The sequence below is a fragment of the Brachypodium distachyon genome, chromosome 2, assembly GCF_000005505.3.
Source record: "Brachypodium distachyon strain Bd21 chromosome 2, Brachypodium_distachyon_v3.0, whole genome shotgun sequence".
Lineage (NCBI taxonomy): Eukaryota > Viridiplantae > Streptophyta > Magnoliopsida > Poales > Poaceae > Brachypodium > Brachypodium distachyon.
The window spans coordinates 37,553,687-37,577,923 of record NC_016132.3 but is presented as its reverse complement, the minus strand read 5'-3'; the positions used below and the strand labels follow the sequence as shown (position 1 = coordinate 37,577,923).

General features: G+C 46.0%; 3 protein-coding genes across 5 annotated transcripts; all 3 read right to left on the bottom strand.

The window, feature by feature from the left end:
• Positions 1 to 1,157: 1,157 nt before the first annotated feature.
• Positions 1,158 to 3,718, bottom strand: LOC104582765 (26S proteasome regulatory subunit 4 homolog). Of its 3 annotated transcripts, none has more exons than XR_001405891.2 (3): positions 2,959 to 3,718; positions 1,412 to 2,411; positions 1,158 to 1,327 (listed from the first exon to the last, which is right to left on the bottom strand). XR_001405891.2 is itself a non-coding variant. In XM_010235067.3 (2 exons), exons 1-2 carry the CDS (start codon positions 3,451 to 3,453, stop codon positions 2,370 to 2,372), a joined length of 537 nt encoding a protein of 178 aa, XP_010233369.2. In that variant the 5' UTR covers positions 3,454 to 3,718; the 3' UTR covers positions 1,178 to 2,369. The 3 variants fall into 3 exon arrangements, 1 of the variants encoding a protein (XP_010233369.2); XR_730752.3 differs by having other exon boundaries at positions 1,172 to 1,584; positions 1,721 to 2,411; XM_010235067.3 differs by having other exon boundaries at positions 1,178 to 2,411.
• Positions 3,719 to 15,512: 11,794 nt separating this feature from the next.
• LOC104583247 (vegetative cell wall protein gp1) lies at positions 15,513 to 16,211 on the bottom strand. The gene has a single exon (XM_010235066.1). The coding sequence runs from the start codon at positions 16,209 to 16,211 to the stop codon at positions 15,513 to 15,515; it is 699 nt and encodes a 232-aa protein (XP_010233368.1).
• A 721-nt stretch (positions 16,212 to 16,932) lies between these two features.
• LOC100838890 lies at positions 16,933 to 21,196 on the bottom strand. Its single transcript, XM_010233471.3, has 6 exons — positions 21,041 to 21,196; positions 20,829 to 20,926; positions 20,110 to 20,199; positions 18,183 to 20,000; positions 17,897 to 18,080; positions 16,933 to 17,798 (listed from the first exon to the last, which is right to left on the bottom strand). The coding sequence occupies exons 1-6, from the start codon at positions 21,117 to 21,119 to the stop codon at positions 17,176 to 17,178; spliced, it is 2,892 nt and encodes a 963-aa protein (XP_010231773.1). The 5' UTR covers positions 21,120 to 21,196; the 3' UTR covers positions 16,933 to 17,175.
• Between the last annotated feature and the right edge of the window lie 3,041 nt (positions 21,197 to 24,237).

Genomic DNA, 24,237 nt, shown 5'->3' with positions numbered 1-24,237 from the left:
AATTAATTTGGGTAGTTAATGAGACGATTGTGTGTGTAGCCGGAATATCTATGGCGTAATCAGTTTCCTTTTGATGCCGGAATATCTAGCCGGAATATCTATGATGTACGTTTATGTAAGTCTTTCAATGAGATTTATACGTTTCTGATCGATATGTTGACAATGTAATATTGATTTGATTTGGGTGGGATTAATTTGGAAACTACTAATTTCACAAAAAAAAAATTGGAGACTACTAAATGCAGGGATTAATCGCCCGATTAATTATTTTCAGTAATATTGAGTATCCTATCTAAATGCAGGGATTAATCGCCCAATTAATTATTTTCAGTAATATTGAGTATCGTATCTGCGTATCCTTTGGATCATGGAGCGTACGTATTCTTGCTTTCCAAGAATTGTTGTTTCTCTGAGAGAAAATTACACTGCAGGTCCATAAAGTTGGCAACGATGTTCGGTTTTTTTCCATTAACTAGCTGAAATGCCCGTGCGTTGCAACGGGACAACAAAATAAAATGATATAGCACAAAATATGACAAACCCCTTCGTTTTTCGATCCTCATCTATGCGTTGACACGGCCTTTAAAATACACTACATGTTATTTTTACCAAATAGTATAATGCTCATGCATTGCAACGGACCAACAAACTCATCCAGGAAAACATAAATGAAAATATCATCATTTTCACAAACATAAATGAAAATATCATAATTTCTGTGAAAATGCGGATCGCTTGTGATTGTTGACTGAATACAACAATATAGCTAGCTTGCATGATGAGCTGTACCAAAATGGTATACAACCACTAAAAAGAGATGACCATGAACTATGCCACTACATAGAGACCGAATGAGCTATATGAATTTATATACTCCGCTATATAGCACAATAATATGTGGGGATGGCTTTACATTTTTAGAGCTCAGCATGGAAGCTCTTTCACCGAATCTGAAGCTAAAAACATCTAAAAAGAGCATTTCTTCTTATCTACAGCTACAATTTTATTACCCATTTGGACAATAATTTCTCAAATCAACGGTGAATTGTTTCAGCTGAGGGCAAAGAACTCCTGACACAGTTTTGCAACGGGAGCAGCTGTAACTTTCTGAATTTCTTCAATATCATTTTGTTCAACATAAAATAAGAGGATTGGAATACTAATAAATATGTGATCATAATTTTTAGTAATTCCATGTATGACAAGTAATTCAGGAAGAATGCTTACATGCCCAGAGCAAATTCGTAAAGTATATGTACATGAAAATCCTGTACACCAAGATTCTGATTACTTCTTGGTTCATTTTTTGAGAAGGTCCTATTCGTTTCTGTAAACAAAGATGATAATACTATCCATTTATAGTGCACAGAAAATAACAACACAGTACATGACTCACATTAAGAGTTCTTACCATATACAATTAGCTAGTAATTAAGACCACTATTTGCGTTCCTGCTCCGTATTTCACGATCAAATCTCACTCTTCCTATCCAAGCCACCCACGGCCCATAACACTGATGAACGCTCACACACATTTATATATACTCCTCGCTGTGGCCATCCATATGTATCTTTGATTGTAACCTACGATTATGAGCCAACCATATGTATCTTCGGTTAGTAGTTTCTAAAGCAAGAAAAATGGAAGCAGTACTTGACAGCATGGAACAAGCCTACATATCGAAAGAGGCATTACTTTGAACAGTTTGTGGATACTGACCAAATTACGCAGATTACTCAGGGATCATTAAACTTCTCGGCAAATGCAGGGTAATCGGGCACCGGCAATCCATCGATCGCCCCTATCTTCTGAACCCCAAGGCCGATTAAGATCACAAAAAACCCCAGAAAAATCTCCAGATCACCACGCAAACAGAGCACAATCCAACACGAAACGATGGAAACCTACCTCGATTAATCCAACCCTTGGAAGAAACCATCCGGCGAAATCGATCAAAACAACCCAGGAAATCGATTTAAACTAATCGATGAATCCCCAAGAGAGGCAAACAAAATTACCAGTGAAGAGGCCACTATCAGGGTCGACCTTGTGGAGCAGTCGAGGGGATTTGCGATGGAGAATTCCAGAAATCGTGGGAAGGGTCAGCGGCAAGCATGTACGTGGCTCTCCTGACCGGCTTTGACAACCTTGATGTCGATCTGGAGGCCGCGGGTGGCGAACTCGACCCCGATTGTGGACTTGAACTCGAGGCAGAACTCGTTCTTAGTGAACCGCGACAGCAGGTTAGACTTGTCGATGCCGGAGTCGCCAATGATCACCACGTTGAACAGGTAGTCGTAGTCGCCCACTCTGTACTTGCCGCTGCCGCCGCAGCTCGCAGGTCCTGGGCCTTTCTCTCCGGACTGCTTCAGGCGTTTAGGCTCTGGATCCCGTGGGCGTTTGGGGGTGCCTGGTTGAGCACAAGAAAATGATAATTATCTATCTATAAAAATGCCCTTTGGGCACAATCTAGTAGCTATGGATAGTGTAGGATAATTAATTCTCTGAACCCTATGAAGGAAATCGCAATGATTTCATGTTTTCTGACTGAAGACAATCAAATACTGCACCCTTCCTCATGGTTAATCAGACACTGAGTACAAAAGCATGTTTGGGTAGCATAAGGATTTGGGATAGCACATGGCCATAGTCAGTCTTGAGTGATTATATGACACTCACATCTGCAGTTATCCTAGGTTTCTGAAGTGAAACTATAAATCCCAAGTTCTCTGTTACATGAATTGCAGAGACTCCTGGTGGGGGAAAATTCACCAGATACCCCGATTCCACTTCAGAGTACGCAGATCCCAATTTTCTAAGCAAACTAAAAGATCCTAGACTGAACAAGCTTAAATCTGACTTGCTATGGCTGACGAATCTCCTCTACAAGTCCACCAGGCATGTAGATCGAGAAAGGGGAGAAGAAAAAAAAAATCAAGAGGCGCGCGGATCCGTACCTTGTTGTGCATGAGGATGGAGCAGCCGGGCTCGAGCTGGTCCTTATCGACGAAGGAGAGTATGCCGACGTAGTACTCGGGTCCGACGGAGGAGGAGACGATGGCGTGGCTCTCGTCGATGATCTCCTCGAGGGAGCCGACGCTCATGGGGGTGCCGCGGAGGTCGTCGACCTTGGAGCGGTCCTCCTCCGTCTTCTCCTCGGTGGGGCGGAGCCGCTCCTGCACGGCCACGAACTCCTCCTCCATGAGCAGGTAGTCCTTGACCCGCTCCAGCTTGAGCAGGCGGAGGCGGCACTTGGAGAGCGGCGCCACGTGCGGGAGCCGCGCGGCAGCCTCGGGCCCCTTCTGCCGCCGCTGCTTGCGGCCGACGCGGGACGGTGCCGCGGGGGGCTCGAACTTGTGGTCCTTCTTGTCCCCGTCTCCGCCTGGCTTGTTGCGGTCGCCCGGGGCGCCGCCGCCCTGCTTGCCCATGCCGCCCGGCGTGCCCTGCCCCATCGTCGCCGGCGGATCTGTGTCGATGCGAGAGGTCTGCTTGGATTGGAGGAGTTCCTTTGTTCTCACTTCTCAGGGCAGAGAAATTGGTTTCCTTCGAGTGCTCGTGTTAGTCGAGGGACGCGAGGACCGGGGAGAGGAGGCGTCGACCGCGGGGAGAGAAGTGACCGGCGGAGAGGGAGATCGAGGAGGCTACGGTCGCGTGCGGAGGGAAGACAGAGTCTAGGACTCTGGGTAATAGGCCTGCTAGGCCTGCTGGGCCAGGGGCAAGCCCTAGTCCGTGCGTTTGACGAGCCACGAAGGGAGCTATTGACGGACGAGGAAAAGAAAAGCGAAGTGAACGTTCGTATTTTTAGACAGGCGTAGATTTGAAAACTGTTTAAATGACTCACTAAACTTTACAGTTTTGTTTATTTTAGTTTAAATGGTCAAAATCAGTTGAAATTCGGCCAAGCTGTCATGTGTCGTGGACATTTTCTGTTTAACCCCCTCGAATATCCAGAATGGGAAGTTGCTGCCCTCGCCGGTGAACCCACCTCGGGCCGGCATACGCGACGTCCACGCGAATGGGTCCGTCAATGGGTTCGGCGGCGACTACTAGAACGTCCAGATCCACGTCACATGCCACCATGACCGAATTTCGCCCGAATCTGACCATTTGGACTAAAATGAGCAAAGTTGTTGAGTTTAGTGAGTTATTTGAGGAGTTTTCAAATTAAACATCTGCCAAGTTGATGAACGTAATTTACTCTTTCTCTGATACGAAGCATGGGCCCTTCTCTTATGGATCAGGTCGGCACATAGGCGTGTTCACGGTCTCAAACCCCTCAACCCGTTGACCCAATAACACAACAGATTTGGGCTTTGGCCTGGGACACAGCCCACGTAGGCCCGGGACACGAGACTCGTTGCTCTCGGCCGAGAGGATGTGGCGGCCTCCGTCACCCCGCCGCTAGTCTTACCGCCTCCAGGAGCTTCCGCCGCCCCCCTCTGGCCCCGCCCGCGGCGCTAGGTCGCCGGGCTCGCCATCCTGCCTCCCCGACTCTCGGCAACTCCCACTCCCCGTACCCAATCGGTAAATATCATCTGCGACTGCAAGTTTGCTTGCTCCTCTGTCCACTGTCTTCGCCTCAAATTTTTGTTCTTTACTTTAGAGCTAGTTGATTAGTGTATAGATCAAAAGAGTATGTTGTAGGTTTTGCACAAATCAAATGCATATGTGATGACTTGTGTACAAATCAAATGGATGATGAATTGATGATTTGCCTTCAATAGTTTGCTGTTGCAATTCAATTTCACAGAATGACAAGATTAATAAGAGAAAAACCACATTTTTTTTTGGTTTGGTACTCCGTACTATCTTTTGTATCATCTGATCTGCCAACTTTTGCCATGTACTTTTCCTTAAATTTAAGCGGGAACATAGATCAACGACATGCCACCATTAAGATTTATCGAGAAATTCATTACAATTAATGTCATATCACCGTTGATGTGACATGCCAATTGCAAAATACTTCAAATAAATGCTGCTTCGGTATAATGGCACGACGGAACCATCACTCTTGGGAAGGCGTTGACGCCGGCAGGGGATGGGGATCGTTGGGACCCTTGTGAACCTTCCTCAGCTTTGGAAAATTTCCTGGGTTCACATGTGGCGGGGTGTGTGACGATGGCGGTGGCGGCGGAGAGTGGACGACGATCACTGGGTTACCAGGGCTAGGCCAGTCGTGTGGCGTCGGAGGTGGCGGAGAGTGGACGACGATCACTGGGCTACCAGGGCTAGGCCAGTCGCGCGCTAACGCCATGGAAGAAAGCTGTATTAAAGGCAGCAAGAGGAGGAGCGTCTCTGCAGTAAGGCTCTTGTGGGCGGCCATGGCTACAAGGTTTCTTGTGGCTTCTCTTCGGAGTACACTAATCAACTACGGAGTAGCTTGCAGGACAATTTATAGTCTTGTTTGCAAGGAGGCTTAGTTTGATGACAATTAACCAAATAATTAATGTGATGGTTATCTGCAAAGTTATAGTTCACTTCTAAAGAAAAACCCAGGTATCTTCTCTTGACAAGAGCCTTTCAAAAACGGAATTATGAACGTTATTTCAGTTGTACTCCAGTCTGTATTGCCGGACTCTCTTTTACTAAGTTGACCGAGTACGTTGCCAATCTTGACGTCGGTTCTTCGCTTGCCATCTAATAAATCTCAGAATTAAAATACTGCCTATTATTTCCTAAACCATTGATCCATGGGTTCACAGATCCTAACCATTTTTTTTTTCAAAAAGGTAGATGATCCCGACCTCTACATTGGTTGATGCACAATTGCACACAGCCAAACAAAATATATTCTTAAAAAAACAGGCTAAGCCCCTAACAATATACATCCAATTTTAGTTAATCTAAGAATATTGCTACTCCAAAAAAAAGTAGAACATATTTACTTCTTTCTTTGCAAAGAAATTAGTTGCAAATAGTCATATTTTACCAAAATTTTACATGCCTACACTTCATCTGTTACAGAACAAACTTTGCTATAGTTTAGGGGAGGAAAAGTTTTTTTTTCCTATCCAAAACTTAATTGACTAGTTTGAGAAAATCGCCTTCCCCAAAAAATTCAAGAAAATTCCCTCAGCTCTAATGGTACTCATGACCAACGCATACCAAAATTGACGATGACTTAGACGTACGTTAGCTATGTCACTTTATGTATCGTCTTGCCTTATCTGTAATATACTACAGTACTTAACAAAAACGGTGTGTAAAATTTATTTTAGTATTAACATTGAGGCTACATATGCATGGGGAGCTAGTGATCGATCCTTCCTTTTCCAGAAATGGCCGTCGTCGTCAGGGTGCCTGAGCAGTAGCAGCGGGGCGGCGGAGCCTCATCGGCTCCGGCGGGTCCGGTGTCCTTCCGTCGCTAGGCCCCGAAGGAGGCACAAACAGAACCCTCTCCAGATTAAACTTCCCGGCCGGAGGAGGCAGCGGCCACAGCTTCCTCGCTGCGCCGTCGGCCATTGGCAGCGGCAGCGCAAACGAAACCAGCAGTAGCACCGCCGCGAGAGCCGCCGCCGGCGTTCTGGTGGTGCCGCCCATTATATTGGTTCTTAATTGCCTCAGCTCATGGCGCTGTGGAGTGTAGTGGAGTGTGTGTGTATATATATAGATAGCCGGTGGATCGAATTGAAGTACGTGCGAAATATCATTAATTTGGATATGGAAAGAATATAATGACGTTAAATGTGAGCCATATCGATTATCGGTGGAGATATATGTGATGACATATACGCCTTATTATCTCTGGCACACAGAAAAATACGGCCACACAGCTGGTTGAGATCTTCTAGATTAAATGGACATATATGTTTGGATTATATATGCCGTCTCTAGCTGCTATATGAAAGGCATAAAGCCATCAACATCACTAATGAAAAGCATTACAACTTGTTTCAAGGAAGTAGAAAGAATGAACAAAACAATTTTTTTTGGTTGATCTCTACAGGATGGTGCAGCCATGTGAGATCTACATAAAACATACAAAGATTAATTTTCAACGCTTTCACCTAATTTTCTAAAGTTCCAACGTTTTAAATTTAGAGAAACTTCATCTAAAAAGAGACACTATACAGTTATATAGCTCTCCGCGAAATTACTACCAAAGCTTTCCACTAGATGAACTACTTCCAACTATTTTTAACTTTCCACTAGACCTTCAACTAAATTTCTGCTACAAGGAACAATGAATCATCTTGAAACATGCATGACTGCCACGGGCGAAATTAGCCGTGATTTGTTTCAATGAAAATCCATAATTTATTTCTATATATTGAATGGAAAAAAAGGATACAACTATTTATGATGTGATAAACCGAAGCAAAAATCCATCCGACATGGTATGGCGCTATGACGTGCTGCAATAACGTTTTGAAACTTTCAACAATATATATACGTAGGAATTTCAACTAAACCAGTCATGAGAACTTATAGTTCCACTAATCAAAAAATAGTAAAACCTCAACTAAAATTCTGCAAAATTTCTATCCATCGATAAAACACAAGAAGCTTTCAACAATCTGCACCCCAGGCTTCCCACTAGATCAAATCGACTTCCAACTTTATTAATTCTATTTTATTTTCAATAGTCGTGGAAAAAAAAATCATCGATCCCATCCCTCTTGTGGTGGATGGGCGTCCACTACATATATACCGGATATCCAATTATATTACAACTTACTATTATTTCTTTATATATAGGATCTGCAAATAAACAAGAATCCATGAAGAAAATTTGCAGAATATGTCAGAATGGAGGCGGCGGGCTTCTGCGGTTCTGCCCAGGGCTAGGGGCCGAAGGAGGGATGGGCTCCCGGATGTAGTTCTTGTGCCATGGCGACGGCGACAGGGAGGTGACCGCCGGTGATGGCGACGGGGAGCGGACGACGATCGGCAACGGAAAGACGCGCGCCGACGTCAGGGAAGAAGAGAGCGCTAGCTGGAGGACAGCGAGGAGGAGGAGCATCGCCGGAGCGACGCTCTTGTGCACGGCGCCCATTGTTGTACGGAGTTCTAAGTTGGCTACTGCTACGGTAATTGCATGGACCATGGACCTGTGTATCCCCTGTACATACATATATATATATATAGTCTCCTTCGATCTGATGCCGTAGGTACGTACTCACTACTCCGAGGGAGAGGCGTTTATTTGGAGAGAATTTATTTGAATGGTTAATGAGACGATTATGTGTGTAGCCGGAATATCTATGGCGTAATCAGTTTCCTATTGACGTGATGCACGTTTATGTAAGTCTTTCAATGAGATATATATATATATATATATATATATATATATATATATATATAGTAACGTCATATATGTTGACAATGTAATATTGATTTGATTTGGGTGGGATTAATTTGGAGACTACTAAATGTAGCTAGGGAATTAATTGCCCCACGTATCCTTTGGGTCATGGAGTATCGCGTTCATGGTACTACGTCAGAATACTACTCTCCTGAACCCCCAGTTCATTCGGACCAAAGACATCACCGTCACTGGAGGCCGGCCTGGGGTACCCACATTGATCGGCATCAACCCAACCTGACCTGTTAACCCATAGGAAGGAGAAGGGGGCTAGGATGTTTAATCGCGAACGAGCAATTTTTTTGGTTGATCTGTGCAGGATATGGTGCAGACATGTGAGATCTACATAAAACATACAAATATTTCAACGGTTTCACGTAATTTTCTAAACTTTCAACATATTTAATTTAGAGAAAGTTTAACTTGAACAGACTATTTTTACTACAATTATATAACTTTCCACAATATTAGCACCAAAGCTTTCCACTAGATCGAACTGAGCTTCCAACTATTTTTAGCTTTCCCACTAGAAAATAGATATATATCCTTCAACTAAATTTCTGCTACAGTTTCAATAAAATAAGACAACAATGAAACATGCATGACTGCCAAGGGCGAAATTGACCATGATCTCTTTCAATGAAAATCAATTTCATAATTTATTTCTATGTATAGAATAAAAAAACTAAAGGATACAAATATGTATGACGTGGTAAACAGAAGCAGAAAGTCGTTCATCCTGCATGGTGTGGCGCTATGACGTGCTGTGATAACTTTGTGAAACTTTCAACAATATTCAGAGGAATTTCAACTAAGGCAGAACTTTATAGTTCCACTAATTAGAAAACAAGGTAAACCTCAACTGAACTTCTGCAATTTTTTCGAATAAAACATAAGAAGCTTATTTCAACAATCTGCACCCCAGGCTTTCCCACTAGATCAAATCGAACTTCCAACTTTGTTTCATTTTCAATAGCGGTATAAAAATTCATCCCTTCCTTGTGGTGGATGGAGGTCGACTACATATATGGCGGATATCCAACTATATTATTACAACTTTTTATTTCTAGGAGCAAACAACAATCCATGCAGAATATGTCGGAATCAAGGCGGCGGGCTTCCGTGGTTCTGCTTAGGGCTAGGAGCCGAAGGAGGGACCGTCCCGCGGATCAGGAGGCCGGACAACGTCGCTACGCCGCCGGCTGGCGAAGGAGGAGGCAACGGCGTCGATCGCAGCTGCTTCCTCGTCGTCGTCACCACCAAGCCCCCATTGTCATTCGACCTGATCTTGGCCAGTGCAGGATCAGCAGGCGACGCTGCCTCCACGACGGTCGCCATTGTCATCGTTGCCGGTGCAAGCAACAGCAAGAGCATCAGCAGCGCCGCCGTGGTCGTCGTCGCGAGAGCCGGAGTTCTGGTGGTGGCCATTGCTAGCTATAGCTTGATCGCCGTACTATTTTCTAATTGTAATTTGCGACACCGTGTTGTTGGTGCTCCTAATTGTATATATGTCAGGCAAGCACGGTACAGTGAATATATAGTCTCTGCGTGCAGGCGTGTATGCATGCTGATTAATTGACGAATCAATCTTTTTAGATCTCAACGTATATTATTCTGGGGCGCGATTAAAACTGTAGATCGTAATCATGCGTGGAATTGGTAACACACATTTTGTTGCCTAATCTGTTTGTATTGAACGTGAAATGGACGGCTGAGATTGTTGGAGGCAGGGTAGTGAGATCTCCCACTGAGTTAAGGAGTACAAAAGGGCATTGATGTGTTTCCTCAAAAAACAATGGTGTTAACTAGTAGTAATGGGGACGAGATCAGTCGAGATAAGGTGGCCTTAATTATACCTCTGACCACAAAGATAAAAAAAACCATTCCCTTCCACTACTACAGAAACGGTTATCAGTAACGGTCGAAAAATCATATCAGTAACGGTCGAGACCGCCGTTACTAACTTCGTGTTACTGATGATGGGAGTAACGGTCGTGAAGGAGCGACCGCCACTGATGTATGTATACATCAGTAACGGTCGCGTCACCCCATCACTGTCGGTCGGTCGACCGACACTGATACGTTTTTGGTATTTTTAAAAATAATTAAAACCACAGTAAATACACAGGAAATTATATACAGCTCAACAAATTATATACAAAATGTATCTCATCACAGAAAAATACATATAAAACCGCATCACATCACATCACATCACATCATTTAAAGCATACAATTGTATTCGCATCATATAAAGAATATAAATGTATCTCACTTCACGACATTGATTACAAAGTGTCAAAATTCCATAGAAGCATAATTACAAAGTGTCAAAATTTCATGTAAGCATATACAGAATACAAATGAATCTATTGTCGTGGGTGGACCCTTGACACAACTTGTTCCATATGTTCGAAGAAGTCCCCACTAGGCTTGATGACCTCATTGTTTATGAGATGGGCGAACTCCATTTGAATGTTATACACGACCCATTTAGGTCGGTGTCCCATTGTCATTTGGGGCCGCCAGTACTCTTCCATCGCCGCGACTGACCCCTTCCACTCAGGCTTGAACATGCTGGCATTCTTCATAAAGATGTGACAGTAGTAGTAGCCACAGAACACACCGCCGGGCGACTGTTGCTGGCAAGGAAACCTGTGGTTGTGGTGAGGCTCATCTTTATAGTCTTTACCAGCTAGTTTTTCCTTGGTCGCCACTTTCCAGGCAATGTTAATGAGTGATTTGATGGGTTTCCAGAACCTACCTCGAACACCCTTCTTCGGAAGCAGTGAATCGAAGTAGTACACCGCGGACCAAGGCAAACAAATGAGTAGTGTCACCCAATGGTCTCTGTTTTCAAAAGAAACAAACTTTAGTATCTAAGGGTGTATAAGAAAGACTGAATTAGAAAAAACAAACGGTTCCATATATAAAATTGAACTTACTCCAAATTAAGGAAGAAGAGGATGAAGTCGTCGTCCGCGTATTTCTCGAGACATGCCACCAAGTATTTAGATGCCATGGTTCTTGAGGCATCCTTTTCAGGCTCAAGACCGATGTCACCGTAGTTGAACATCGCAGGGTCTAGAATGGCTAATTAACCGGAGCTAACTAAAATTTTGAAATTAGAGACATTCGGAGAGAAATTAGAGGCCGGCGAGAAACATCAGGAGGGAGATAGAGCACGCAAGCGAGAGAGAAGCTCCGGGCAACGATGAGGACGCCGCATTTCGGCCGGCGGCCGCGGAGCTCAAAAAATTTAAATTGGGAAAATTCGGAGAGAAATTGAGACCAGCGAGAGAGATCGGGGGGGAGAGAGACATCGGGAGGGAGAAGGAAGCTTAGGGCTCGAAGATGGGAGCGCGCCGGCGGCCGGAGCTCCGCGGCCATGGCCGCTCACTGGCCATGGAGGCGGCCCCGCCGGCGCGGGGGGGGGGGGGGGAGGGAGGAGGGCGTACCTGGGGGTGCTCGCCGGAGGCCATGGCGCGGTCGGGCGGCACCTCGCCGTCGCCGGAGACGAAGGGGCCGCAGCTGGTCCGTCACAACGCGCGGCGCGACCAACTGCGGCTGCGCACAGCGTACTTAATACGCGAGTAACATCAGTGTCGGTCGTGGTTTTCTCGACCGTTACTGATAATCGTGTACACATCAGTAACGGTCGAGCTGGTCCGACCGTTACTGATGCATGGTTCATCAGTGGCGATTGCCACTTAAACGACCGCCACTGATGTAACTCGCGAGCTATGAGTGTTCATCAGTGGCGGTCGTGTCGCGCGACCGCCACTGATGTGTGGCTGGGCGGGGACAGACGGTGTCCGCTTGGTTCATCAGTAACGGTCGTGGCCGCGACCGACACTGATGTTTTTTATCGGTAACCATCGCGCTGGACCCGTTACTGATGTTGCGTTGCATATAGACCGTTTTGTAGTAGTGTAGAAAGGCCGCTGGAGACGAGGGAACCGGCGGAAACACATTGGTGGTGTTTTTTTCTCTGTTTCAGTTGACTGACTTTCATGGCGGAAATTCATGGTTAATACATGACGTCATTTTCATGTATTAACCATTATTTCTCTGGTTAACCTTTGGAAAACAGCGATGGTGACTTGGACCAGTCCACTTCTGGTTTGTGGGAAATTGTGTCCAAAGCTATGTTAAGAAGGTTTGAAAAGTGGATGCTGAGTCAAAATGCAAGTTGTTTGCATGTCTACTTATGCTCGGCAGCGCATCTGGGGTTGGCCTCATGAGGAGTACGTGTGTAGTTTGTGCGCCAGTAAGTCGGAAACAAACTTGAATCGGCAAGGAACGCACTTTCTTGGGGAGGTCTGTGGTGTTGTTCAATACTACAATGATCTCTAGTCATGGATCCACACAAAATTTCACATGGCTGGAAAAAAGGTAGCAAAGCATTTTGATGCATGGTGTGCTCCGCTCCTTGATGTTTTCCTGATCAGCTCAGAGAAGTTTCATGGGCTCATGGCAGCGAAAGATGCGACAACAGGGGCAAAGGAGAATGGCGATCATTTGGGGCTAGGCCCGTCGAGTGCCAATGTCGTAGAAAAAAAGCAGCACTAGCAGCAGGGGCAGAAGGTATATATGTAGACTTTTGTTACAAATATTACTATTTCCCTTATGACATCCCCAAAAAACTAGTGCCCCATTTATTTGTACACAATTTATTTGCTACGACATGCATGCACTGATTAGACAAGAACTTAATTAACTTCTAGGGTACTTACCGCAAAAAAAAAACTTCTAGGGTACAAGCTTCCATGACCCCTGTCTGTCGGTGCATAAGTTTTGTAATCTCGGAGACGCATCGCACGGTGATAAACTGGGAGGTATATCCCGTCAGGGGCAGAAAATCCACACTCATAGTCTGTCATATTTACCAAAATTTACATGTACATGCATGCATACTTCGTCGACAACCGACTTTAAAAATTGTCATATGGTTATTATTATCCAACAGTTTATGTGAGAAGTTGACATTTTCCAATCCAAAACATATTGACTTCAGGACATATAAAATCAACAATTAGTTCTTCGTACTCATGTATGCATACATGCATAATCCCGTCATGTCTATGTAAATTCTCTTTGTGCTAAGGGCTTACTATAATTTTACTTTATGCCAAGATCCCTATGCACACGAAAACATATTGAAAATAGTATCAGTGCACACAGAAGCGGCGCCACGCCATCGTTGTCTGAGCAAGCAAGCAGCCCAGATTGCTCCCACAAGGTATTAAAAGTCGTGCAAACCTTCAATAAAAACACAAGGAGCTTTCAACAATTATGAGCTTCAATTTCAACTTTTCATTTTTATTTAAGACATCGGTGTATAGAATCATCCCCGTCCTCGTGGCATGGGCAAGGCAAGAAACCCTCACGTCCACACGTGTAAACTCAGAGGTACAGTGACTCAAGAGACTCCCACACGCTAGCCAACGCAACCAAAATACCGATCTGATGGAAAGTGCTAGGCAATCCACTTATACACTTGAACAGCTGGCGACATCACCGCCACCCCTGTCCTCTTTGGTGCAAGCAAAAGCAGGAGCAGTACTGCCGCCGCCGCGAGAGCCGTAGTAGTTCTAGATCTGCTGGTGGCCATGGCTTTTGGCTAGCTAGCTATATGATATATTACCTCCATCGATAAATGGTGTTGGTGCTCATGAATATATATACACCATATATATATATATAGCCGCGGGCTGCTGGGTTGACATCTTTTGGATCCCCACAGCGTATACATATGGTGGGTTTAAATGTTTAATGGACGGCGCGATTATATTTGGAATTAAATCTCGACATCACGCATGGAATGAATTGTTGCTTAATTGGTTTGTATTGATGTGCAATACCCACTCAGTATTGATAGCCTGACATTCGGCCATTCTACGGTGGCTTAATCATGCCTTTGATGATAAGGACCAAATTATTTTCAAATTAAAGGGGACAATAAAATGTTTCTTGATCATTGGATCATCCACAAATTTGAGAGCTTTTCCACTAATTTTATAAACTTAACAACGTTTGGAGAAATTTCTACTAGCTGATAGATATTTCCTACAAAAAGAAGATAGTTTCAACTAAAATTCTAGAAAAATAATTCAAAGGAAACACAATGGGCTTTCAAGAACCTTTGGAAGAAAAAATAATAATCAAATTTGCAACCTCAGCACGTCCTTGTATGCATTGGTAATTTGGTGGCGAGAGACCATGAATGTGGCGTGGTGGCCTGGTGGGGGAGCACAAGCGTACTGATGAAGGGGGCAACATCGAAGTACATAGGGCCAAAAAGTTCCTAAAAAAAAGTTCTCTTGAATAGGAATTCTACTCGGTCGTCTATAAGATGTTCTGAACATTTTCCATAAGTGTCTTCAATAGATACTTTTCGCTGGAAGGCTATTTTCTTGTGCAGGGGGTGACAGGCTATTCCATATTCGACGTTTCTGGTGAAATTTCATAACCCTAAACGAAATTAAAAAAATATGCAAATTTCGGTTTGAAATTTTAGTCCAGAATATGAATATTGTGAAATTAGAATTCTGGATGGAAAAAAAGTTGATGCAAGTGTAGAACCTATAAACCCCTAAGAATATTTTCGGACTCTATCCAAAATAAATGAAATACAGGGAAAATCATGTTTTTGGTCCAAATTTTGAAACCCCGTGCACGGTATACGGCCTTAGATTGTACACGCATAGAGCTAGGCACAGATGCACGCTAATCTTTTACATTGTGGTGTTCAAGACGAGATTAATTCATCGCATTTCTTTTAAAAAATATAAAGAGTTTCATTTTTAGACTTGATTAATTTGCTTTGAGGAATATTTTTAGACTTGGTAAAAATGATTACCACATGGAATTTCGAGATGTATTACTTGATTAGTTCGTACCATTTTATTTATTTTGTGCTGGAAAGAGAGTGATTGATGAACAGATCAGAATTATAATCAAGGCAGGATTAAGTGAAGTGAACCGACAGGAGGAAAGTGCATCAATATGACGAACTCATAGACCTTATGTATAAATCAGAGATGCAAGCATTACATATCACTCCTATATATAACTCAGCAAACTTGGTCTTCGATCTTGGCTGGCAAAATATCTTCTTCAATAGCCAGTATTGTTCATGAATACATAATCATATATATAGGATAAGCTTTGCAAATGTACTGATTACAGATGCAGAGGGAATTATATAGTGGCCGCCGGAGGTGACGGCGATGGCGGCGATGTTTCGGGGTTTAGGCCAGTGGGGACCTTCCTCAGCTCAGAGAAGGCCGGTGGCGACGGTGATGGCGGCGATGTCTCGGGGTTGGGGCCAGTGGGGACCTTCCTCAGCTCGGCGAAGACGGTCGATGGCGGCGACGGAGAGGGCTCAGGGTTCGGCCCAGTGGGAACCTTCCTCAGCTCGGAGAAGGCCGGCGGCGATGGTGATGGTGGCGATGTCTCGGGGTTCGGGCCCGTGGGGACCTTCCTCAGCTCGGAGAAGGCCGGCGGCGACGGTGATGGCGGCGATGTCTCGGGGTTGGGGCCCGTGGGAACCTTCCTCAGCTCGGAGAAGACGGACGAAGGCGATGGAGAGGGCTCAGGGTTCGGCCCAGTAGGCACCTTCCTCAGCTCCTGGAAGACGGCCGACGGAGGCGATGGCGATGGCTCGGGATTCGGCCCCGTGGGCACCTTCCTCAGCTCGTGGAAGACGGCGGAAGGCGGTGACGGTGAGGGCTCTGGGTTCGGCCCAGTGGGCACCCTCCTCAGCACGGAGAAGGCCGTCGACGGCCGTGAAGGCGAGGGCTCAGGATTCGGCCCAGTGGGCACCGTCCTCGCCGACGCGACGGAGGAAAGCGCCAGCAGCACGAGCGCCGCCATGACGCTAACCTTGCGTCCGGCCATTGTCGTGGTAGCTAGCTGCTACTAAGTGTGTCAACTTTGCTTGGCTGATCGAGCTCGCCTTCCACAAAGGCTGGATGGATGATTATACAGAAGGAGCCTGGCCAGCTATATATAGGGGGGCTGGCTGGAGAGGAGGGCTACGTGCTGCTTAGCGGAAATATGGCATGCTGTGAATGGCAATTAACGTACGTTATACGCTCTGATTTTGCCAAGGATTTGATTTGTTTCTGCATTCAGGTGGAGAGATTACAGGGATCGTTTTTCATCATGAGTTGCTGTTTTTGGCGGATTTTTGTGTGCGCATATAGTAACATGGGATTTGAGCCTTGCTGGTTAAGCTTGTATAGTGAATGTCATGGGGTAAATTCGTATCAATTATGGAGGATTTGATTGTAGTGAATGAAATCTCGTATCAATTAAGGTATTGATGAGAGTAAAGAGCATCAAATCGTCCACCACAGGAAATTAACCTCCTGATTTGCTTTCTTTTTTTGAGGATCTACCTCCTGATTTGCTCGGCGAGAAGGCCCTCCTCTGTCTCTGTAAATTCCAGTGCCCATATTCGCAGTGGAATATTGCCGGGCCATAAATGGGCTGGACTGGGCAGTGGCCCATGACCATGAGCCATGAACACCTAAACCAAAAAGAAAAGAGGACCTTTGGTGATGTGGCCTTCCAGCTACACCATCCACGTCACCGACGTTTGAACAAAATCAAATGGTTTCATGGTAAAAAGGAGGCAATGCAACAACTAGGAGAAGTCTATTCACCCACATACAGGTAGTTCCATATGTTCTAGTGCTAAATAGATACAAGGCTCCATGCATACATGTCCAGACTACAGAGCAATCAAATGGAGTCCCCTCTCCCCTCCAGAATATTACATGTTGCAAACCAGTGGTTTGCAGTAGGCTATATCTACATGATCAGATATCTCAACCACTACACACTCAGATATTTGCGCTCATAAAAGAAACACTGCACCGTATTGCGCCATGAGTTCGGCCATGAACTCTTGTAGAACATCTCCATAGATCGTTTCGACGATCTCTGCTCCGAACACTTCGATTTCAGAGCAATGGTCCAGCGACAGAGGTTGGACACTGTCCAGATCAAATGGCTGGTAGCTCCTTCTCACGAGTAGCACCGCTTGCCAGATGTTTTCAGCTAACTTTCTCTGATCCAATTCAGGCCAGCAGTTCATCATCTTTGAATGCAAGCTGCTGCTGCTGCCTGCAGCAGACATGTCAGCCAAGATAGAGTTAACAAGATCAAACAGCAGCTTCCTGTCCGATCTCGACCACAGGAGCAGCTTGCTGTACTTGTTTTCCAGCCATAGGAACACACTTGAGCTGAATTGCCACTCTTCTGGGTAGACTGGAGAGTCACACGCAGTGCCAATCATGTCCTGGACATAGGAGTAGTCCCTGTCCTCCTCATCCTTAAAGATAGGCAGATGCTCTTCCTTCACCTGGTAATCTGAAATGTCTGTATCATTGCACTCCTCGCTCAAAAATGTGTCCGGATAATCTCTGCACGTATCAGCTTGGTCATTCATCTTCAACATCTTAAGCTGCGCTCTAAGTTCTGCATTTACGAGAAGAAATGGGAATCCCGTATTAATAAGGATATAAAGTATTGGGGAACACAAGAGTTGCACGGGTTATGAATTATGATATGCTTGCCTTGAATACCGAAATTGATGCTTTTAAAGATTCCAGAATAAGCTGTCTCTTCTCCAGAATCTTGTTGCAATGAAGCGGTTGGACTTGAGCACTGCGAGCATACAGGACTTGCAGTATGTGCCGAATTTACTGCTTGGTGATCAACTTCTGCAATGTAACTCTCCAGTGATTGGCTTTCCCCCTCCTGGAACCAAATGTTATAATTTTGACCATGAACAGATAGCAATAGGTACAAAAATTAAAATTTCACAATAGAGCTTAAACAAGTCAATAGCAAATTACATACCTTCAGTGCTGTATTGTCATGATTATGAATTGTTATTGGATTTACTTCTTCTAACTCTGGGAATGATTCTGCTAGTTTCTGCTCCGTGCACCCTATCCGAACTTGGAAATTTTGAACATCATCATGTGGAATAGCTGAATCAATTGATTTGTTATCCTCAGTACTGATAACAACACTAGCATGATCATTATTATATATGTTGATTGTCCGGGGAAGATCAGAAATGCAGACACTGTGTCTTGTTTGCTCTGAAGTGACATAAATCTCTTTCTCGGGTAGCATATTTTCCTTCCCTGCATGAAAGATAACTCGTCCATTTTTTGGCTTAGCTTTTCTGATTGATGATCTCTTCCTAACATGTGCATTCCCAGATTCATCAGTTGGTGCATTCAATATATCTTTCAGAATGGGCAAGTTAGGAGATGGTGCAGAACGCCTCCTGCCCTGTAATTTTGTAACAGGGGTAGATGAGGCTGGGAGAGACTTGGACCTGGGAAAATTCCTTGATGTGCCACCTCTTGAATCATCTTCACAATAAATCCCTGCCTTCCAACCATCTTTACTGCTAATACCAAGAGGGCTGGCTGGGATCTCTTGTGCATTATTGCGCTTGACATGCTGATCTGGCAAACTCTTCTGGGTGGTTACTTTTGCTGTATCTCTATCAGTCAGTTCAAGCATTTCACCTAGTGTTCTTGTATCTGTAGGAACTGAATTTTCCGCACTGGATTGGCAGGCCATTTGCCATCTTTCAGAGAGGTGCTTTCTGGCCTTCCTGCTCACTGATGATCCAGCAGGATGCGCAGATGAAGAAACTGGCAGGGTCTCATCATGAGAAGTTAAAGCCACCTTTTCCCTTTGACAGCCAACTGCGAGGTAGCGTTCCACCCCGGATGGTTTCCTTCTGCTACATCTTTTAGGGGTTTGTTTTATAACCTTCAGTTCAGGTGTATCTCCTGCTGATTCTAGAACTTGAAAACTGTTAGGTGCCGTGGAATGCATGCTATCTTGCTTGTACATACTACGGCGTGATGGCTTCAGAAACTGTGTACCAGGCCACTGACCAAACTGCAATGTTTCGTCGCTTGAAGAAACAGGTGTCGCACTTGTCCTCTGAAGGTTTGGTTTCAGGACAACAATTTGTGAGGAACGCCCCGAACTCTTCCGTCCCTTTGGTGCCAAATTATCCGATTCAGACTCAACTTCCATGCTGTGAAGGTTGTCTTGCTCAAACAATTGTAAGCCAGCACCGTTACTTGCATGGGGATCGCACTGAGAACCACTGTAACCAAGGATGTGCCCAGGAAATCCTGACAAAGCAGTACTGTTCTCCTGAAGGATTTCAAGGAAAACATCCTTTTTGGAGTACAGTATCTCAAGTGCTTCACTGAACTCCTTAGAACTCCTGTGGCCTTCGTCGGTGGAAAGGCGCTTTGCATCCAAGAACTTCTGCCTCACGAATTCCAGATCAGCATTGTCGCTTCTCAGGCGCGGCTTCTCATTCCCTGACTGCAACGCCTTGCGCATCGCCATGTTCTCCATCTCAGTCACCTCAAAAACATCCTTCAGTTCTGGCAGCTCATCAGCACTGCTCCGACATGGCCGATCATCACATGAAGCACGAGCCACTTCTTGAACACCTCCGGATAATTTCTGCCGCATATTGCTCTGGATGTCGCTCTGGCACCGATCAAGAACTTTCTTGGACCTCGGCACAGTGTCAAGACCCATCAGCCTCGCGACAATACCAGGCGCACAATGAGTGAACTCAACCTCTTTTGGTGCCTCCTTCACCACGTGTGTCTTTGCAGTGAATCCCTGTGAAACACAGATAGATACAAGACCACAGATTCAGCAAGGTAGGAGCTCACAGAGCAAAGATTTTTTGACAGAAATGCAGACTTGCGGACACTCAGGTTCTCCTTACCTCCCCCCAGTTCTCTTTCCCTCCGTGCGTTTCGGCCGGTGGCATACCCTTCCTCGCCCGTTTGGGCCCTCTCTTGAACTCAAAAGTGAACTGGTTGAAGGATATAAACATTGTAACCATTAGGAGTAATGATAAGCATACCACAATCATGGACCATACCATTATTTATTTTTATTTTGAAAAAAAAAACTGGACTAGGAATTTGAATCTTCTAATATAAAAGCCAGGAATAAGTTTGAATCTTCAGTTCCAGCGGCAGTAAATCTAGCACTATCTATCAATTAACTAATTGACAGAAGCATAGCTTGATAATCCCAGGTACTAAACCAAGAGCAATAGCTTAAAGAGTTTCAGGGTGCGCTTCATCCCTTTCCTCGCCCTTTTGGGCCCTCTCTTGAACTCAAAAGTTAACAGGTTGAATCATGCAAACATTGTTCGTAACCATTAGTAATCATGGACAAGCATTGACCATACCAATTTTTTATTCCCTAATTCATTTATTTATTTGGAAAAACCTGGACTGGTAATTTGAATATATTTTAGTTGGAACGGGAAGAAATTTGAATCTTCAGCCTCAGCAGCAGTAAATCTAGCACTATCTACCAACTGATTAACTGACAGAAGCATTCAAGCATAGGCTGCTAGTCCCAGCTACTAAACCAAGACCAACAGCTCAAACAAAGAGCTGCGGACATGGGGGAGGAAGGGGCGGAACTTACAGAGGATTCCTCCACGGAAGACACCACCGGATCCTCCAGCACCGACGCGGCGCCTCCGCCGTCCTTGGAGCTTTCCCGAGCGGCGGCCGCCCCTCGCGCTGCGCAATACCGAGATCAGAAGGGTGAAAACGGCCGAAATCCGATTAATCGCCAGGGAAATGAGTGAAACGAGCCGTGCATACAGAACAGGTACAGGTAAACGGACTGCTCACCTCGGCGCGACGGGACGGGCGGGCGGCGAGGAGGCTTCGCCGCCGCAGCAGCTCGCGATCCGGCGCCGCCTCGCAGCATATCGCCGGGTCTGCTCCGCTCCTCCGCTCGCCCTTCTCCTTTTTCGACTTGCAGGCTTTTTTGCGCTTCTGTCTCTTCTCTTCTCTCTCTGCTTGGGGGGAATTTGAACTGTGGGTCAGAGCTCAGAGGGTCGGTTCGGGACCCGCGCGGCCGTGGGCGAACGTGGGTTTGACCCACCCGGCGTGGCGATATTTTGCTCGCTGCGCCGTGGGCCAGGGAACGGACGTGGGGCGTCCTGTCAGTGATAAAGGGCGGGAGGGCGGTCGTGGAGGAAGAGAGGGGAGCGGGGGAAGCGCCTGGGTGTTGGAGCTCGAGTTTGAAAAGCTAGGGGGGTGTTGGGCCACGAGGCGCCAATACCAAGCCCGGCCGGGCCCACTTTCAGCACGCGCACCGTCGAGACTCGAGAGAGGGCACCCGAGACAGCGACGGGCAATGGATTCTCTGCGACGTGGCCTCCACAGCCACCGAAGTTGCGCATGGTCACATTTACTACTCAAATTTGCAATCCCCCTAAAAAAAACACTAAAATTTGCAATCTGTATTTTTGAACGGAAATTATAACGAAACGAACGTGGCGCGACGCGTTTCTCCTCGCGTGCTGCCCCGGAGTAAAATGCAGTAACAGTCTGTACTTGGCGCGAGGCTCGTTTTAGTGTCTACACATTAGCTGTACTTGCCCAAATTCTCAACCTCTTTCTGCTTGTTGTAGTGTTTACACATTAGCTGATGTTTGATCCTCTCAATCATTGAGAAGATAGGTAATTCTCTTGCCTCTAAGATGTATCTATATGCAGATTTCAGAGAATAGAAAGCTAATAAATAAATTGCATGCAAATAGAAAGAGAAAACAATAATTGTAAATGCTTCACAACTTACTTGTTAAAAACTTCACAACTGTTGTTCAGAAGTATATCACATTTGGGAAATAGAGAGAGAAAGATGGACTCACCATAGAAGGGCGGCGGGTCGCCTTCGGATCGCCGGGTTGGAGCCATTGCAGGGGCTCCACACCGTCCAGCGGCGTCGCGATGCGGGTCCAAAGGTGATTCTTGGCGCCAAAATCGCTCTCCGGCAACCGATCGCCGACAACCAAGCCGGCAACCTCCACGTCGCCTCCGTCGCCTCCCTTCTCCCTTCTCTCTTTTCTTCTCTGCGTCTGGGTCTTTTAGGGACTCTTTTAGGTGAGCGATGGGAGGGGCAAATGGAAAAAAAAACGACCTAAGAGATACGGTTGGACTAGAATGACCACGCTGGGGGGTTTGGAGGGGGTTACTGCAAAATAGTCATCCGGACGGGCGCCTCCGTGTCCACGCTGGCGGGTTTGACCGTCCGACGTGGCGTTGAATTCACGCTCAATCAGTTTAGTGAGCGCTTAAGCCAAGTTTAGGGATTAAAAGATGCAAATCCTGAGTTGTGGGACTAAACCGATTCGCGCACCCAAGTACAGGGACTATTAGTGCATTTTACTTGCTGCCCCGTGCCCCGCCGTGATGCCTCAGCCCCCACGCGCTTCTCCTCTGTCCCAGCCGCTCCAGTGCTGCGATGCCCCCGCTCGCCGCCGCCGCCGCGCTGCCCCGGCTGCTGGCCCCCGCTACCGCGGGTGTCGCCGAGTGCCGACGCCGGTGCACGCTGCCCCCCGCGGTCCCCGTTGCGCGTTGTCTTGTCGTCAGCTTCATTTTATTGCGGTTAATTGTCATCAACTTTTTAACGGGGCTAGAGCGGGTCGCAGTGGACATCGAGGGTCCTCTGTCGAGCTCGAGGAGTAGGACGCCTCGTCGACATGATCAGGGTGGCAGAGGACTGCACCGGGTGGTTAGACGCGCGCCCGCCATGCTCCGTTGTGTACGTCTCATGGTACAGCTTGGTGGTGCTGTCGGCGGAGGAGGTGACCGAGATGGCACACGGGTTGGCGTCCACGGGGGTGGTGGCCCTTCCTATGGGTATTGCGTCCGCACTACGGCGGGATGCTGGCAATTCATGTGCAACAGGGGTGGCAAAATTTATTCATTACGAGTGGCAACTTTGATGTAAATAGATGGACATGGTTAATTTTGTTTGTTCCGAGTGGCAATTTGTGTTCAGCATGGTTAAGAAATTGTGTAGGTCGTTTTGAATGGAGAAAATACGGAATGTAATGGTGGGTGGTAAATTTTGATCAAAATAGATGTACATGATAATTTGTGTTGAGTGTGGCAATTTGTGATTGCTATGTCACCGGCGGAGGAAAGAGGTGGTCGGGAACAGCACTTCGGCCCTCCGAGCGCATGCGTTGCAGCATGTGGAACACGATGTCCGCAATCGCTAACAGGGAGCCGCTTCCTCTGCAACAAGGTCCTAAAACTCCAATCGCTGTAGCGAGAGTTCAATATCCTCTATGGCGGTGGAGCTGAATCACGGGAGGGGTCTTAACCTAATCCTGGCGAGTGACGACGGGATATTGGCCATAAGCGAATCCATATCGCTAGCTTGAACGACATGGTGCGGATTGCGCAAGCGCATGTCGCCGTGCAGCACCATCTCGAGGATGCGCTCCATTTTCCTGGAGCTCGAGAGCTTCTTCTTCTCTAGGTCAAGGCGGGGCTCTGGCTTTGCAAGCCGGCGAAAGCCTCCAATTGGGACAGGGACCGAATCCACCACGGTTCTTGCATTTGCTCCATTTTGCACGCTGCGGGCTGAAGTTGCCGAGACGAGGGGTGAGGGGTGTGGTCGAACGGATTTCTCGAGGCGGGACGCGGCCGCAGTTGGTGAAAGAAGGAGTAGTGCGGGCCCAGTGGGTTTCGTGATGGGAAGGCGAAGAGGGCGGACAAGGGATTTTGGGGCAGACGATTGTTTTTGCTTCGCAACGGACTAATTAATCATTTCTCCTATGTCATCTCTTTCTAATGATCTGATAGATGAAGTGTTTTACAACATATAAGTCTTTTTTTGGATACACAACATACAAAATTTATTCAGTTGCATAAGAAAAAATTAGCGCGCAATGATATCTTTTTGTAGATGCATAATGTTATGCCCTTGAGGCAACAATAGTTATATTATTTATTTTTATGTTCATAATTAATGTTTATGTACATGTTCTTAAATTTGAGGTTTAGAGGAAACTCATTTTCGTGTGTGG

Excerpts from the sequence above, each read along its gene's own strand:
- LOC104582765 (XM_010235067.3), bottom strand. The coding sequence starts at position 3,453 with ATGGGGCAGGGCACGCCGGGCGGCATGGGCAAGCAGGGCGGCGGCGCC. Across the intron at positions 2,412-2,958 it reads CCATCCTCATGCACAACAAG|GCACCCCCAAACGCCCACGG; the intron begins GTACGGATCCGC and ends GTGCTCAACCAG.
- LOC104583247 (XM_010235066.1), bottom strand. The coding sequence starts at position 16,211 with ATGGCCGGACGCAAGGTTAGCGTCATGGCGGCGCTCGTGCTGCTGGCG.
- LOC100838890 (XM_010233471.3), bottom strand. The coding sequence starts at position 21,119 with ATGCTGCGAGGCGGCGCCGGATCGCGAGCTGCTGCGGCGGCGAAGCCT. Across the intron at positions 20,927-21,040 it reads GCCCGTCCCGTCGCGCCGAG|CGCGAGGGGCGGCCGCCGCT; the intron begins GTGAGCAGTCCG and ends GGTATTGCGCAG. Across the intron at positions 20,001-20,109 it reads GGAAAGAGAACTGGGGGGAG|GGATTCACTGCAAAGACACA; the intron begins GTAAGGAGAACC and ends TGTGTTTCACAG.